This window comes from Mesoplodon densirostris, chromosome 11 (genome assembly GCF_025265405.1).
Source record: "Mesoplodon densirostris isolate mMesDen1 chromosome 11, mMesDen1 primary haplotype, whole genome shotgun sequence".
NCBI lineage: Eukaryota > Metazoa > Chordata > Mammalia > Artiodactyla > Ziphiidae > Mesoplodon > Mesoplodon densirostris.
This window is the reverse complement of record NC_082671.1, coordinates 103,419,488-103,435,934: the sequence shown is the minus strand read 5'-3', so window position 1 is coordinate 103,435,934 and position 16,447 is coordinate 103,419,488. Positions and strand designations below refer to the sequence as shown.

General features: G+C 40.3%; 1 protein-coding gene across 1 annotated transcript in view; it reads left to right on the top strand.

Annotated features, from left to right (window-relative positions):
• Nucleotides 1-16,138, top strand: part of GLIPR1L2 (GLIPR1 like 2) — a 32,692-nt gene extending 16,554 nt beyond the window's left edge. Inside the window, exons 4-7 of the mRNA XM_060113608.1 lie at nt 13,314-13,399; nt 15,305-15,331; nt 15,414-15,592; nt 16,082-16,138. Of these exons, the coding sequence (XP_059969591.1) occupies nt 13,314-13,399; nt 15,305-15,331; nt 15,414-15,592; nt 16,082-16,138 (349 nt within the window). The remainder of the gene's footprint in view (nt 1-13,313; nt 13,400-15,304; nt 15,332-15,413; nt 15,593-16,081) is intronic.
• The last annotated feature ends 309 nt before the right edge of the window (nt 16,139-16,447 follow it).

The window sequence follows — 16,447 nt, the reverse complement described above, 5'->3', positions numbered from 1 at the left end:
ATAACATTTAGACTTACTTTCTCATCAGTCTCTATTATATATGAGGTGGCTCTCTTTCCATGCTTTTCTTCATGCATAATAATTTATGATTCAATGATATATTATTGTGATCATTTTAGACATTTTGAATAGCAATTTAGATACGTAAAATGCAAACAATGCATATAACCCATTTCAGGTATGACAGTATGAAAAGCTATGACAAGTTCACAATGTGCGGTGACAACCATATCACGTTCACTGCCTGGTCAACTGTGATTTTAAGATGCCATCAATGTTAAGATGCATCTCAATTTCAGAGGTGCTAAAATAAGAAAAGATGTACATCGTAGAGTTATGAGGCACAGTACATAACTGAAAGAAAAGATTTACAAAACAATGTGTATCCTTGCTATGAATGATAAAATAAAAACATGTTATCAATACATGAAATAGTATATTATTCACAGTTAAGTACAGCTTTCTAGTCTGTCTTATATTTTAAAATATTGGATGTGAACTGTGAAGCACTAAATTTGATTTCATGACCTATTAATAACTCATAACTTGCAGTTTGAAAAATAGTAATGCCAGTTTAGAATATTCTATATAGATATTTGGCAACGAAGTAAAGGAAGGTGTGTAGGTGTGTAGAGTTGAGTGAAAGTTTTTGTTTTATGACTTTGGTTTCTAATGTATTTTTATAAGCTAAAGAAAGCCATCGCAAATAGAGAGTAATAGAGTATATTAGAACATATGAGAGATGGGGGAAGAATTGAAAAAGAAAGTTCTATCTGGAAAAAAAACAGGAGGAGAGAAGTATAGGAAGAGAAAATTAGAGAAATTCTTAATAGTGAATATTTTTCTTCCTTTCTTGCTCATGAGGGTTTAATCTATTTTATTGATCTTTGAAAGAAAAGATTTAGGGGGTTATTTATCCTTTCTCATTCCTTTGTTTTGAGATATTTAATCTTCCAAGTACTTTTTAGGGAGAGGGGCTGTTATATGTTGCTGTTTTTATCAAAATATACTACATTCATTTATCTTTAATCCTACTTAATAGTGAAGATATTTACAGTTATATATTTTCCTTTGATTACAATTTTTACTAGACTTCAGGATCTCGTATGACATAGTCTCTTTCTCATTGCTTTCTATGTATTGTAATTTTAGGTCATTTAATAAATCATGTTTAGTACTTGATACATATTCATGATGGAAAAATCTATCCAAGGAGAAAATAATGTTCCCATCCTTGTCTTTCAGTTATTCTCTCCAAAATTTTATCCTAAAAAATATATTCTGTGCATATAGAAAAGTATATCTATCTTTGTGTATGTGTGTCTGGGTGCACAAATATGTGCATTTCCATAATTCAAACAGGAGTGCACTACGTTTCTTGTGATGTTCTTTAATTTTTTTACTTGATATGAACTGGAAGTCTTTCCATTTCATATCGTGTATGGAGTACGTGAAGAGTTTCCAGGTTCTTTTTAAGAATTTCACAGTTTTTTTTTTCAGTGGATGTACAAAAATTAATTTGAATAATGCTCTCCTTCTGATGGACGTTTAGGCTATTTTATTAATTTTATTTCAAGCAGTAATTATCCAGTTAGACATGTAATTCTGACATGAGTTAGTAGCTATAATATAAACGTATAATCATGGAAACCCTAGGCCAAAGAGAATGTGTATTTTTAATTTGCATAGATATTACTAAATATCTATTCATCATAGTCACGCCATTTTTTCTATTACAACTTTTTTTTACGTCAGCATATAAGAGGGGCTATATTTAAACTCCCTTGCTAAGATAATATATTTTCAAATATTTTTCTATTTACTACTATGAGTTATGTATATATTTAATTTTCATCTTCTATTTTTCATGAGTTTAAGTATATTTTTTTATATTTTAGAATATGTGGATTTCATTTACTGGGACCTGAGGGTTCCTATACATTTACTGTTTTTCTCTTAAGTTGTTGGACTTTTTTTTTTTAACTTGTAGGAGTGTCTTATGTACAAGAAAATTAGCTCTTTTGTTATATAATTTACAAATATTTTCTAGTTTTATGTTTAACTTTTGACTTTATTTATAATGCAATTTATTTTTGCCAAATAGAATTATTTTGTTTCATTGTAGAAAAAAATGTATCAATACTTTTTTCATGGGTTTTGAGGTTTGTATCTTACTTAGACAAGCCTTCCCCAAATATTATTATCTCACATTTTCTTCTAACGATTCTTTTTTTTTTTTTTTTTTTTTCTTTTTGCGGTATGCGGGCCTCTCACTGTTGTGGCCTCTCCCGTTGCGGAGCACAGGCTCCGGATGCGCAGGCCCAGCGGCCATGGCTCACGGGGCCAGCCGCTCCGCGGCATATGGGATCCTCCCAGACCGGGGCACGAACCCGTATCCCCTGCATCGGCAGGCGGACTCTTAACCACTGCGCCACCAGGGAGGCCCTCTTTTTTTTTTTAACTTTTAAATATTTGATCCACTTTGCTTCTGGACATTATGTAAGCTGGTATAAGAATTAGCCTCCTGCTTAAAGTAACTATAAAGACTGGACAAAACATATAAAATAACTGTTTTTAGGCATTAGAAAACAACCACTACAGGGCTATGATCCTTGCAAATAGAAAAGAACTCAGTGGGAACCCTATATGTGCCTTGGTTTTCTCTCTGTGAGCATCCTGTTGTACAAACCATAGCCAAAGCAAGCAAAGATTGTGTATTTTCTGGGCAAAGGAGATATCAGTGTTGATTGATGTTAAGTAGTCTAGGATTTAGGACAGGATCCCAAAGAGGAGGGTGCTGCAGAGAAGGACCCCCAAAAGTCTGTGTACAAGTTCTCTGCAAGTCCTTGGGCAGCTCCTAAGTTGCACTCCTCAAAGCGAGATTCTGGAAGGATTAGATAGGAACAGTTAATTGCAGGCTGAAGACCTGCACAGAGATTTCAGAAGCTGCACAGTGCTGAGAAGACAGCTGCAGTTTGGGCCTAGCCAAAATGGAGAGGTGTTGACGAAAAGCCTGACCAAGCAGAACATTAAAATCCAAAAAACATGTATCCGATTTTATAAAAATTTCAAACTAATTAATGACTAAAGAAATACTATAGATAATAGCCAAAGAAAAATTGATATACTGGAAAATGTATGTGTGTGTATGAAATATATGGCAGAGACAGTCCCCTTAATTTACAAAGAATTCATACAAATCCAAAAGAAAAAGAGAAACAACCCAAGAGAATAATGTGCAGAAGATATGAAGAGGTCATTTACTAAAAAGAAAATGACCATGAATCATATGAAAATATATTTAGTCTCACTCATAATGAAGTAATTCAGGTAAAAACAAAGATAAATGATCACTTTCCACTCATCCATTTGAGAATATAGAAAAGCTTAATTGATACTCTGCATTTGCAATAGGGCAATAAATTGGTACAGTCTTTCTGGGTTTGGCAGTGTAACAAAATTTAAAATATACTTACCATTTGATCTTGTAATCTCCTTATCAGGATTTTATCTTAGTAATATCTTCATGGAAGTTGGCCAAGATATACATACAAGGATACACATTAGAGCATGTTTTTTTTTTTCTTTCTTTTTTTTTTTTTTTTTTTTTTGCGGTACGCGGGCCTCTCACTGCTGTGGCTTCTCCTGTCGTGGAGCACAGGCTCCGGACGTGCAGGCCCAGAGGCCATGGCTCACGGGCCCAGCCGCTCCGCGGCATGTGGGATCTTCCCGGACCGGGGCACGAACCCATGTCCCCTGCATCGGCAGGCGGACTCTCAACCACTGCGCCACCAGGGAAGCCCTGGAGCATGTTTTAATAGCATGAAACTGAAATTTAAAAAAACCAACGACTCCAGTAATAGGGGACTAAGCAATTAATTTACTGTACATTATTGTGTAACCATTGAAAAAACTGGTGTACTTTTCTATGTATCAGTGTGGAAAGGTCTCACTCGTTAGGTGAAAAAGTAAGATAAAAAACAATGATAGGGCTTCCCTGGTGGCACAGTGGTTGAGAGTCCGCCTGCCGATGCAGGGGAAACGGGTTCGTGCCCCGGTCCGGGAAGATCCCACATGCCGTGGGGCGGCTGGGCCCGTGAGCCATGGCTGCTGAGCCTGCGCGTCTGGAGCCTGTGCTCCGCAATGGGAGAGGCCACAACAGTGAGAGGCCCGCGTACCGCAAAACAAACAAACAAACAAAAACAATAATAAGTAAGAACAGGTCTTTTTGTTATAACAGTTACTATTACCAAAAGATGTAGTGATTCAAGATAAAAGTGGGAAATTTCAGTTTGGTGGGTAGCTGTGCTCCATTAGTTATTCAGAGACCCAGGTTGCTCCTATTTTGTTTCTTCACCATGCCCTGGGAGCAGTGTCTTTGTCCTCATGATCAAATCCAGGCCACAGACATAAACTAGCTCAAGCTCATAGTAAGGGAAAAGAAACATGTTGGCAGCATGAGTACCAGGTGGGGAGTGGTGCACATCACTGCTACTGCCATTCCATTGGATATAAAATTCACCTCATGGCCACATCTAAGTTGCAGGAGAGGTTGGGAAATGTACTGAGACTAGCCTTAATGTGCCAAGCTAAAATACTGTTATTTCAGTATTTCAAGAGATATTTAGATTGACAGCTAGCAGTCTCTATCACAAGCATGTAAGTACTGAGAATTTTTATGAAAAACTTTCTTCTGGAAGGACTCATAAGAAGATGTTAACAGATGTTATCCCTGGAGAGACAGATGGAAAGTGGAGGATGGAGACATTTTTTCCCCTTTAAAGGTGCCCTTTTCTGCTTCCTCCTTTCTATCATATACTTATTAATACTATATATGTATTACTTTTATCTTTTACATCAGCAAGGGATGTCTGGATTGAGATTGGAGACATATTTAAGACATTTCCAGAAGGTATAAACAACAAGATTTGCAGGTCATTGTATTAAGTAATCAGAGAGAGGAAGTAGTCAAGGAAGATTCTCAAATTTATGATCAGGCATGAATGGTATTGGCATTAACTGTGAAGGGGAACACTGAACATTTTGGGAGGGAAGATAATGAGTTCCACTTTGTACATAATGACTTTGAGTCGGCTGTGAAATACTCACTTTGAGATGTTTAGTAAGCAGGTGGTTATTTAGGTCAGAAGCTCATGAGTGAGGAATGGCATAGAAGAAATATTTGGAGTGCCAGGAAACATAGGATAATTTAAATCATGGGAATAGATGAGAATGCTTAGCAAGAGAGTATGGAATGAGAATAGAATAGGACCTGTGGAATGTCATGCCAACATTTAAGGGCAGTTAGTGGAAGATAAGTGGGAGACCTAAGAAGAGTGGCCAAACAGGTAGAAGATAAAGCATAAGAGTATGGTATCAGGGAAGGTGTGGGGAAAGAATAGTTTTAAAAGGAAAAACTTGTCCAAAATTTCAAATTCCAAGATGTCAAGCAAAGTCAGGACTTAAAAATATCAGGTCTAGGGCCTCCCTGGTGGCGCAGTGGTTGAGAGTCCGCCTGCCGATGCAGGGGATACGGGTTCGTGCCCCGGTCTGGGAGGATCCCATATGCCGCGGAGCGGCTGGGCCCGTGAGCCATGGCCGCTGGGCCTGCACATCCGGAGCCTGTGCTCCGCAACGGGAGAGGCCACAACAGTGAGAGGCCCGCGTACCGCAAAAAAAAAAAAAAAAAAAAAAAAATATCAGGTCTAAAGAGAAGTTCATTAATAAACGTAGGAAAACTGTTTCTATGGAGTAGAGGAAGCTGATGCCAGGTTGGAATGAACTGAGAACGGTTTTGTTGTTTTTATTTTGTTTTGTTTTTAAAATGGGGAGGCTGTGAGCATATTTAAATATTGACATGAAGGATCTAATACAGACAAAAAGTAATTCTTTATAAAGAATAAAGGCAGGGTATATGTAAAGATACAAGTCCCTGAGAAAACAGAAGGCTTTAAAAGAGAAAAAGGAAGGGTTTAAAAGAGATTAGGGCTAAAAAAAACTATACTTAAAAAAAAAAAAAGCAGAACGGTAGGACAAATGGTAAAAGCAAAGCTATACAGACAAAATCACACAAAGAAGCATACACATACACACTCACAAAAAGAGAAAAAGGAAAAAATATATATATATCATTGCTCCCAAAGTCCACCTCCTCAATTTGGGATGATTCGTTGTCTATTCAGGTATTCCACAGATGCAGGGTACATCAAGTTGATTGCGGAGCTTTAATCCACTGCTCCTGAGGCTGCTGGGAGAGATTTCCCTTTCTCTTCTTTGTTCGCACAGCTCCCAGGGTTCAGCTTTGGATTTGGACCCGCCTCTGCGTGTAGGTCGCCTGAGGGCGTCTGTTCTTCGCTCAGACAGGACTGGGTTAAAGGGCAGCTGATTCGCGCGCTCTGGCTCACTCAGGCCGGGGCGGGAGGGGGGGAGGGGGAGGGGGGAGGGGGGAGGGGGAGGGGGAGGGGGCACGGAGGCGGGGCGAGCGTGCGGCGGCGGAGGCCAGCGTGACGTTGCGCCAGCACGAGGCGCGCTGTGCGCTCTTCCGGGGAAGCTGTTCCTGGATCCCGCGACCGCAGCAGTGGCGGGCTGCACAGGCAACCGGAAGGGAGGTGTGGATAGTGACCTGTGCTCGCACACAGGCTTCTTGGTGGCGGCAGCAGTGGCCTTAGCGTCTCATGCCCGGCTCTGGGGTCCCCGCTGATAGCCGCGGCTCGCGCCCGTCTCTGGAGCTCGTTTAGGCGGTGCTTTTAATCCCCTCTCCTCGCGCACCAGGAAACAAAGAGGGAAGAAAAAGTCTCTTGCCTCTTCAGCAGCTGCAGACTTTTTCCCGGACTCCCTCCCGGCTAGCCATGTTGCACTAGCCCCCTTCAGGCTATGTTCACGCAGCCAACCCCAATCCTCTCCCTGGGATCCGACCTCCGAAGCCCGAGCCTCAGCTCCCAGCCCCGCCCGCCCCGGCGGGTGAGCAGACAAGCCTCTCGGGCTGGTGAGTGCCGGTCGGCACCGATCCTCTGTGCGGGAATCTCTCTGCTTTGTCCTCTGCACCCCTGTTGCTGCGCTCTCCTCTGTGGCTCCGAAGCTCCCCCCACTGCCTACCCCCTCCCCACACCCGCTGTCTCCGCCCGCGAAGGGGGGCTTCCTAGAGTGTGGAAACCTTTCCTCCTTCACGGCTCCCTCCCACTGGTGCAGGTCCCGTCCCTATTGTTTTGTCTGTTTTTTCTTTTTTTCTTTTGCCCTACCCAGGTACGTGGGGGAGTTTCTTGCCTTTTGGGAGGTCTGAGGTCTTCTGCCAGCGTTCAGTAGGTGTTCTGTAGGAGTTGTTCCACATGTAGATGTATTTCTGATGTATCTGTGGAGAGGAAGGTGATCTCCGCGTCTTACTCCTCCGCCATCTTGAAGGTCCCCCCAATGGAACAGGAGAGCCCAGAGATAAACCCATGCACATAAGGTCACCTTATCTTTGATAAAGGAGGCAAAAATATACAATGGAGAAAAGGCAGCCTCTTCTATAAGTGGTGCTGGGAAAACTGGACAGGTACATGTAAATGAATGAAACTAGAACATTCCCTAACATCATACACAAAAATAAACTCAAAATGGGTTAAAGACCTAAATGTAGGGCCAGACACTATAAAACTCTTAGAGAAAAACATAGGCAGAACACTCTTTGACATAAATCACATCAAGATCCTTTCTGACCCACCTCCTAGAGAAATGGAAACAAAACCAAAAATAAACACATGGGACCTAATGAAACTTAAAATCTTTTGCACAGCAAAGGAAAACATAAACAAGATGAAAAGACAACCCTCAGAATGGGAGAAAATATTTGCAAATGAAGCAACTGACAAAGCATTAATCTCCAAAATATACAAACAGTTCATGCAGCTCAATATCAAAAAAACAAACAACCCAATCCAAAAATGGGCAGAAGACCTAAATAGACATTTCTCCAAAGAAGATATACAGATTGCCAACAAATACATGAAAGGATGCTCAACATCACTAATCATTAGAGAAATGCAAATCAAAACTACAATGAGGTATCACCTCACACCAGTCAGAAAGGCCATCATCAAAAAATCTAGAAACAGGGCCTCCCTGGTGGCGCAGTGGTTGAGAGTCCGCCTGCCGATGCAGGGGATACGGGTTCGTGCCCCGGTCTGGGAGGATCCCATATGCCGCGGAGCGGCTGGGCCCGTGAGCCATGGCCGCTGGGCCTGCGCATCCGGAGCCTGTGCTCCGCAACGGGGGAGGCCACAACAGTGAGAGGCCCGCATACCACAAAAAGAAAAAAAAAAAAAAAAATCTAGAAACAATAAATGCTGGAGAGGGTGTGGAGAAAAGGGAACCCTCTTGCACTGTTGGTGGGAATGTAAATTGATACAGCCACTATGGAGAACAGTATGGAGGTTACTTATAAAACTAAAAATAGAACTACCATGTGACCCAGCAATCCCACTACTGGGCATATACCCTGAGAAAATCATAACTCAAAAAGACTCATGTACGACAATATTCATTGCAGCTCTATTTACAATAGCTAGGACATGAAAGCAACCTAAGTGCCCATCGACAGATGAATAGATAAAGATGTGGCACATATACACAATGGAATATTACTCAGCCATAAAAAGAAATGAAATTGAATTATTTGTAGTGAGGTGAATGGACCTAGAGTCTGTCATACAGAGTGGAGTTAAGTCAGAAAGAGAAAAAAAATACCATATGCTAACACATATATATGGAATCCAAAAAGAAAAAAGAAAAAATGGTTCTGAAGAACCTAGGGGCAGGACAGGAATAAAGACACAGATGGAGAGAATGGACTTGGAGAGAATGGAGAGAATGGGAAGGGGAAGGGTAAGCTGGGACGAAGTGAGAGAGTGGCATGGACATATATACACTACCAAATGTAACATAGATTGCTAGTGGGAAGCAGCCGCATAGCACAGGGAGATCAGCTCGGTGCTTTGTGACCACCTAGAGGGGTGGGATAAGGAGGGTGGGAGGGAGACATAAGAGGGAGGAGATATGGGGATATGTGTATACGTATAGCTGATTCACTTTGTTATACAGCAGAAACTAATACAACATTGTAAAGCCATTATACTCCAATAAAGATGTTAAAAAAAATGTAGGACCAACAACAACAAAAAAAGTGCAAACAATTAATTATATGACTTTTGAACTTAAAAAAAGAGAGATTAGCCTTAGAAAGAATGAGGAGCAGTTCTTAGGTTGTATTAGAAAGGAGAGGGTAGGTATATTTGTCATATTTAGTGAGAGAAAATTTCTCGAGTTCCAATCTAATAGCTGTTATGATTCTCTGTGAACTAGAATAGATCATGTCCTGAGAATAAAGGGAGAGACAGTGAAGCTGGAAGTTTGAGGACTGGGAAGATACGAAATAGTTATTATGAAACATGAGAGCAGAAGCTGAATAGAGAATGCTAGAGATATTCTCTACCTAGTTTAATGATTTTCCTCCAGCACCACCCAGCAGCCCTGAAGCAGGAATGGAACATGCAGACAGTACGATTCCTTCGCTTTTTCCAACACTGGGGTTTTGTCAGGTGGATGTAAAGGAAAATAGTGCAAGCGAGTTTCAGGATTTTAGGTAGAGAACATGCAAAGTGATGGACCTAAGCTGGATTGAGAAAAGACAACACGATGGATAGGGAGAAAAATAGGAGAGAAAGTACACTGTGGACACAGTGAAATTAATGGACAAGTGTGACGGGAGTGAATGAGTTAGCAACCTGGAAGGACAGGAGGTTGCAGTCAATGAGTGGACTGTGTGGTGTTTGTGGGTTCAGAGGTAGAGCAGATTTAGGAGATAATAAGGTGCAGAATGTGGCTACAAAAGTGACAGTTATGGAGCATTAGGAAGTTTTGTGATGGTGAAGACATTCAATAACATAGAGACCAAGTTATTGGATGAATTATCCATTAGCATATTGTAATCCTCTAGGTCCCAAATTTGTAGACAACGGCACAATTTTGACTAAAAAGCAAAATGGTGAGCCAGATACCAAAGTGAATAAGGAGGCATGATCAGAAGGTAGATGGTATCTTGGGGAGGATTAGAGGATGGTACAACTACATAATATCAGCCTCAAGGAGCTTTATAGGTGTTTAACTGTGTTCCCTGGTCCTTTAGGTGCAAGATGTGGAAGTGAAGGGAGGAGATGTGACCAACTGATTTTCACAGAAAGTGATATAAAGTGAGGTAGCTTTGCATATACAAGGATAATTTGAGGCAGAAAACAACAGGATCCATACCTTCCTTGACCTTGAATAGGTCCAAGAAGTAGTCATGGAGTTTTGGGCAAAGACAAATATATTAGATGAATCAGAAGAAGAGCCAGATAGAATCTCTAAAAGATAATCTTTGCTGCTTATTGCATTGTATTTTTCTCTAGCTTATTGGGATAGGTTCTTTAAGTCTCTTGGGAAATCTATAGATGTTTGGATATGAACCAGAAGCCAGCACTGTGATATTTCTCAGTGCCATATGGATGTAGTAAAAGTGAAAAGAGTTACTGTAGGTGGCCTAGTTATTCTGGTTGTATAATATGGAAAAATCAATATCTATTTGATGTACTCTGGCCATTGTTCCATGGACAATATACAGACTATATGAGTCTGCACATGGAGAACTTTGAAGAGAAGAATCTATCTACAAATTGTAATTCCTAGATTGTCAATCCATGGAGCTGGATTATCTCCTTCATGAACAAAGTGGCAGGCAATAAAAGTTTCCATCACCACCAGAGTTGTGTTCTCATTCTGGAACAATGTAGATCTATTATAAAATTTGAATAATGGTTTTCTAATGGACTTTGGGTTGGGCATGGGAATAGTTTACCCATTGGGCTACCCAGGTGACATGTCCTTATCTAGGGCCTGGACGCATATCCTATAGGTGGCAATATACTGAAGATATGGCCAGATGCAAGTCTAAGAAAAGTTCCCGAGGACAATGTTCAGAGTCAGGACTTGGTCTCAGCGAACGCTTGGGCTGCTTCTCGGAAAAAGCAAATGCCTAAAGACAGAGAATATCATCTATTTCTTCAGGCACCACCAGGGCAGCTATGAAATTTCAATGGACTTTGCTAGTTGTAGATACTTATCTGTTGTTTCCTCCTAATCCAGCCCAATAATTCCAATTGCAGTTGTGGACTTGTAGATTCAGACTCAAGTTGCTTTAGGTTAAACTTTTTAGAAACTCAGAACAACAGGAAGATTAACATGAGAGAGTATTAGCTTGCCATTTCTGGCTACCTAATATAAACAGTTTTATAATATTCATATCTTTGAAAAGGAGGGCCCATTGTATTCTAGCACAATGTGAATTTATTTATTTTGATTAATTCATGTATTTATTTATATATTTATTTGCCTTTCCAGAGTTATTCCAGACCATGGTTATCAGACATTATGGTCATGGGATGATCGGCCTATGCTCCAGGTTTTGGGGTTTTTTTTTTTCCACATCTTTATTGGAGTATAATTGCTTTACAATGGTGTGTTAGTTTCTGCTAGTTTCTGCTTTATAACAAAGTGAATCAGTTATACATATATCCCCATATCCCCTCCCTCTTGCGTCTCCCTCCCTCCCACCCTCCCTATCCCATCCTCTAGGTTGTCACAAAGTACCAAGTTGATCTCCCCATGCTATGCAGCAGCTTCCCAGTAGCTAGCCATCCATTTTACATTTGGTAGTGTATATATGTCAATGCTACTCTCTCACTTCATCCCAGCTTCCCCTTCCCCCTGTGCCCTCAAGTCTGTTCTCTACGTCTGCACCTTTATTCCTCACCTGCCACTAGGTTCATCAGTACTGCATTTTAAAATTCCATATATATGCGTTAGCATACGGTATTTGTTTTTCTCTTTCTGACTTACTTCATTCTGTATGACAGATTCTGGGTCCATCCACCTCACTACAAATAACTCAATTTCGTTCCTTTCTATGTCTGAGTAATATTCCATTGTATATATGTGCCACATCTTCTTTATACAATCATCTGTTGATGGACATTTAGGTTGCTTGCTCTAGGTTTTAAAGGCAGTCTGTATAGTGAGTAGCTTTTTGCATAGGTACAAGAACAGAGGTCCCCCATCCCAGGGATTTTAGAACAGTATAAGCTCTGCTTTTGTGTTGGAGGCATCTGTTTCAGTGATAAAGAATTAAGGCAGTAAAAGTAGACTACGGTATTAGGTAAAAGTGACTGGATCAATTCTTGGATTTCTTGACAGCTAGTATTCTGGCTGGGATCCAAACAAAATTCATTTCTTTCTTAAAATGGTTTGATTGTGGAACAGTGAAATTAGAGAATGATATATGATCTGCAAGTAACAATAGATATCTGTATATCCTTGATGTACTTGAAAGCTTGCCATTTGAGGGTGTCAGATACCTTATTGGGTATCATCAAAAACTTCTGATAAGATGTGACTCAGAAATTTGATATTCACGTTTTTGAATATGTATTTCTAAGGTTTGGCCATTCTTCTAGATGGCCAAGAGTGGCCTAACCAAGGACCTAAATGCCTAATGTTTGTTTTTATAGCTTGCAACTATATACTGAGTAAATAAGCAATCATGTTTAACCACAATTAATGACCCTCTTCTCACTCAAAAATATCTTTTCCCTATCTATCTTCTCTATCTTTCTTATTCAGATATTTTAAAATACGCTTCACAATTCATACCTATTTTGGGGCCTCTTTTCCTAACTTACCTCTGGGCAATTGATGTAATAATTTTTTACTTCCCCCCTGTGCTCTGTACGATGGATTAAACCAACTTTGTAAAATCCCATTTACATTTATTTGCTTGTTTATATACTTATGTATTTTTCATGTAGACCTCAAAATAATCCATGCAGCTGGGTATTTGTGCCAATAGGCATTTCAGGATTTTGCAAATTTTTCAGAAAACTAATATATCATTTATATGTAGCTTTTTATACATATGTGCCAATCAGAAAGCAATTAGTTATAAAACATTCTATAACATCCATTTTTAATGGAAAATTTTGATACAAAATAAAATGAAAGAAGCTTTAAAATTCCCTCATATTTAAATTACAATACTTTAAAATTAATGCGAATTAGTTTCAGAAGAGAGTATTTCTGGGGGGAAAAAGGGGGGGAAGATTACATCTCCAATTTAAGTACTCCCTTAAGTCCATTTTTTAAATTAAATCGCCTTTATAAATTAACTAAAAAATGGTTAACCATATTATTTAAATAACATAAAATTTGAGACTTTTTCTAACAAAATGTTTTCTGCTTTTTTGTAGAGGAGGTCTGTCAAGAAGTCCTTATCAACGAGGATTAATGTGTTCTCGATGTAGCAACTATGACAGATGCACAGATTTTCTATGCAGTAAGATAAAGAAAATAACTGAAACATGAAAAAAATCCATAATGCATTGGATAACAAGAAAAAGAAGTGGTGAACTTTCATTGTCATGTTAATATTGTCCCTTTGTTCAGAATGGTAGTGTTATATTATCAAAGGTGGTATCAAACAGTATCATCTTTAGATTATTTTAAACTACACAACCTCTTCTGCCCTCTCTTACTATTATTCCTGCCCCTAAGTACATACTAGAATCTGAAAGAAGGAAAGAGAACTAACAGTTATGCCCTGAAAAAGCTTCTCAGTTAATTCCTGAAATAGCGGCCTGTATGAGAGTGACTGCTCTAAAGGATAGGATATTCCAAAACATGCAGAAAGAGGAAAGAAGTAAAGTAGCAAATATTTAATAGCCTTTTATTTTCATTTTTCCCCTAAACATTCAAAGGATAAAAGTGGAAAATATGTTTTGTTAAATTTTTCTTTTAGTTTTTCTAAACATGAGAGCATATAATCCAAAAGTATAACTATATCTGGAATATATGATGCTTAGAGGAATGTGGTAGGCTATAAAGTCAGACAGTAAGTAAGGGGCATATTAGGCTTTTATGTTAAAGAAACTAGTGAACAATTTCATTATAATGCCACTGCTGGAGTGACTCCACATAACATTTCTTCCCCTGCTTCCTTTGAATCAAGATGCAAAACCTTGCTCTTCCTCTTCACCTTTTCTTTCTCTTCCTGCAAATATCCAGACCTAAAGCCATTGGGTAGGTCAGAAAGAGGTAGGCATCCACACAGAGGGCATCCAGATGTGATATGTTAGAACCTAAGCAAGAAGACAAGGGATTCATACATGATGTGGTAGGCATGGGGAAAGAGCCTAAGTAGGGTGAGAACAGTGTCCACATGGTATGGCCTTGTATGGGAAGTTAGAGCCCTCATGGAATGAGGTGAGTGTACCTGCATGAGGTCAGACTTGGGGTATAAGATCAGGGTAAAGGGATGTCCATGCGGGAGTGGCTCACTATGTGGTGTCAGAGTCCAAGCAAAGTGAGGATAGAATCCACATGGGGTGGGAAGGAGAAGCCTGACATAACGTATCATTTAAAATAACGTCAAAGATCCACCAGAAGTTCAGTTCATCTCCAAGGTGCCTGAGGAGTGATTTCTAAATTTTCCTCTAAGGGTACCATCATTGCAAGACAAAGCCCTGGTTGACATTGGACTCTCCATGGGTGAGACTGCATTTATTCTCCCACTCTCCTTTCTAGTGGAATCTGAGAATGATTGTTTGAACTTCTCTGCCCACGTGAGCAGAGGAAGGGAAATTTATTTCCTGAAAAGTATTATGATAGCATTGGGCTAGATAGCAAAAACAAGGAATACCAGGCTCTGTAGTTAACCTTGCCATCTAGGAAATGAAGATCAACTGAAAGCTTCTGAAAATAAGAATTAAATGAATAAAGTGAGTAGATTCAGAAAATTAATTTTGAATGATCTTGGGGGGAAGTGGAGGGAAGAGAGATAAAAATAAGAGATGTTCTAACAGGACATTGCAAATTAACTATACTTCAATTTTTAAAAAAGAGAGATGTAGAATTCTAGAATGTCAAAGATGGAAAAATCTTTGAAAGGCAGGACTGGAGTGGCTTATGTAAGTTGTCAGGATTTAGAGACAGAATTAGTACTAGAATCCACACCTCTTCCTCCTGTACTTCCCTGCTCTCTCTGGTAGGCCAGGAGGACTTTTACTAAAAGAAAATATGTTGTACTTTACAATTGGCTACTGGTTGAAGGGGAGACATCAAAGATGAGAGCATGGTGCCTGAAAACTAGGAGAATGATATTATTATTGTTGAGAAACATATCTTATATTCTAGAAAAAGAAGAAATTCTATGTAACTTTATGAACTTTCTTTTTCTTTCTAGGTAACGCAGATCGTGACCAAGCCATATGTATGTATTGTTGTCCTTTATTTCTTGAACGATTTCACTACTTTATGTGAAATCCAGCTTTCAATTACTTCTTTATTTACAGATTACCGATTTTGGTATCCAAGATGGGAAGTACCCCGGCCAATTGTGTGTGATCCACTGTGCATGATTATTTTATTTCTGAGAATGCTGTGTTTTTCACTAAGTGCCACAATTGTTTTGATAATACAGTCTCATTTTCCGAATATGTTATTGGAAGAAGAGATAGTTTTTATCCCTGAGGTAACTGGGCCAGCAAAGGAGGAGGAAAAGGTAGAGAAAGAGGAAGAGGAGGAGGAGGAGGAGGAGGAGGGGGAGGGGGAGGGGGAGGAGGAAGGGGAGGAGGAGGAGGAAGGGGAGGAGGAGGGGGAGGAAGGGGAGGAGGAGGAAGGGGAGGAGGAAGAGGAGGGGGAGGAGGAGGAGGAAGGGGAGGAGGAGGAGGAGGGGGAGGAGGAGGAGGGAGAGGGGGAGGAGGAGGAGGGGGAGGGGGAGGGGGAGGAGGAGGAAGGGGAGGAGGAGGAGGAGGAAGGGGAGGAGGAGGAGGAAGGGGAGGAGGAGGGGGAGGAGGAGGAGGAAGGGGAGGAGGAGGAGGAGGGGGAGGAGGAGGAGGGAGAGGGGGAGGAGGAGGAGGGGGAGGGGGAGGGGAAGGAGGAGGAAGGGGAGGAGGAGGAGGAGGAAGGGGAGGAGGAGGAGGAAGGGGAGGAGGAGGGGGAGGAAGGGGAGGAGGAGGAGGAGGGGGAGGAAGGGGAGGAGGAGGAGGAAGGGGAGGAGGAGGACAGGAAAAAATAGGAAGAGGAAGAGGAAAAGGTGGAGGAGGAGGTGAAAGGGTGAGATTTACCACTATCATAGGACAAAAATGTAATACAAAAAGGCAAAAATAATAAACACTGAAAAAAAACCCACTGAGCTTTAACAAAAGAGAATATGCACAAACCACAATTGCAACACCTTTTATTCCCTTCTCTTTCCCATATTTATTCAACAAATTTAAATTTCAAAAATAAAGAAACAAACAAAAAACATGTATTTTATAGTAAGTACTGTAAGGCAAGTTCTTGGACACTAAGAACAAATAAAGATGTGATGACAGAAATACTA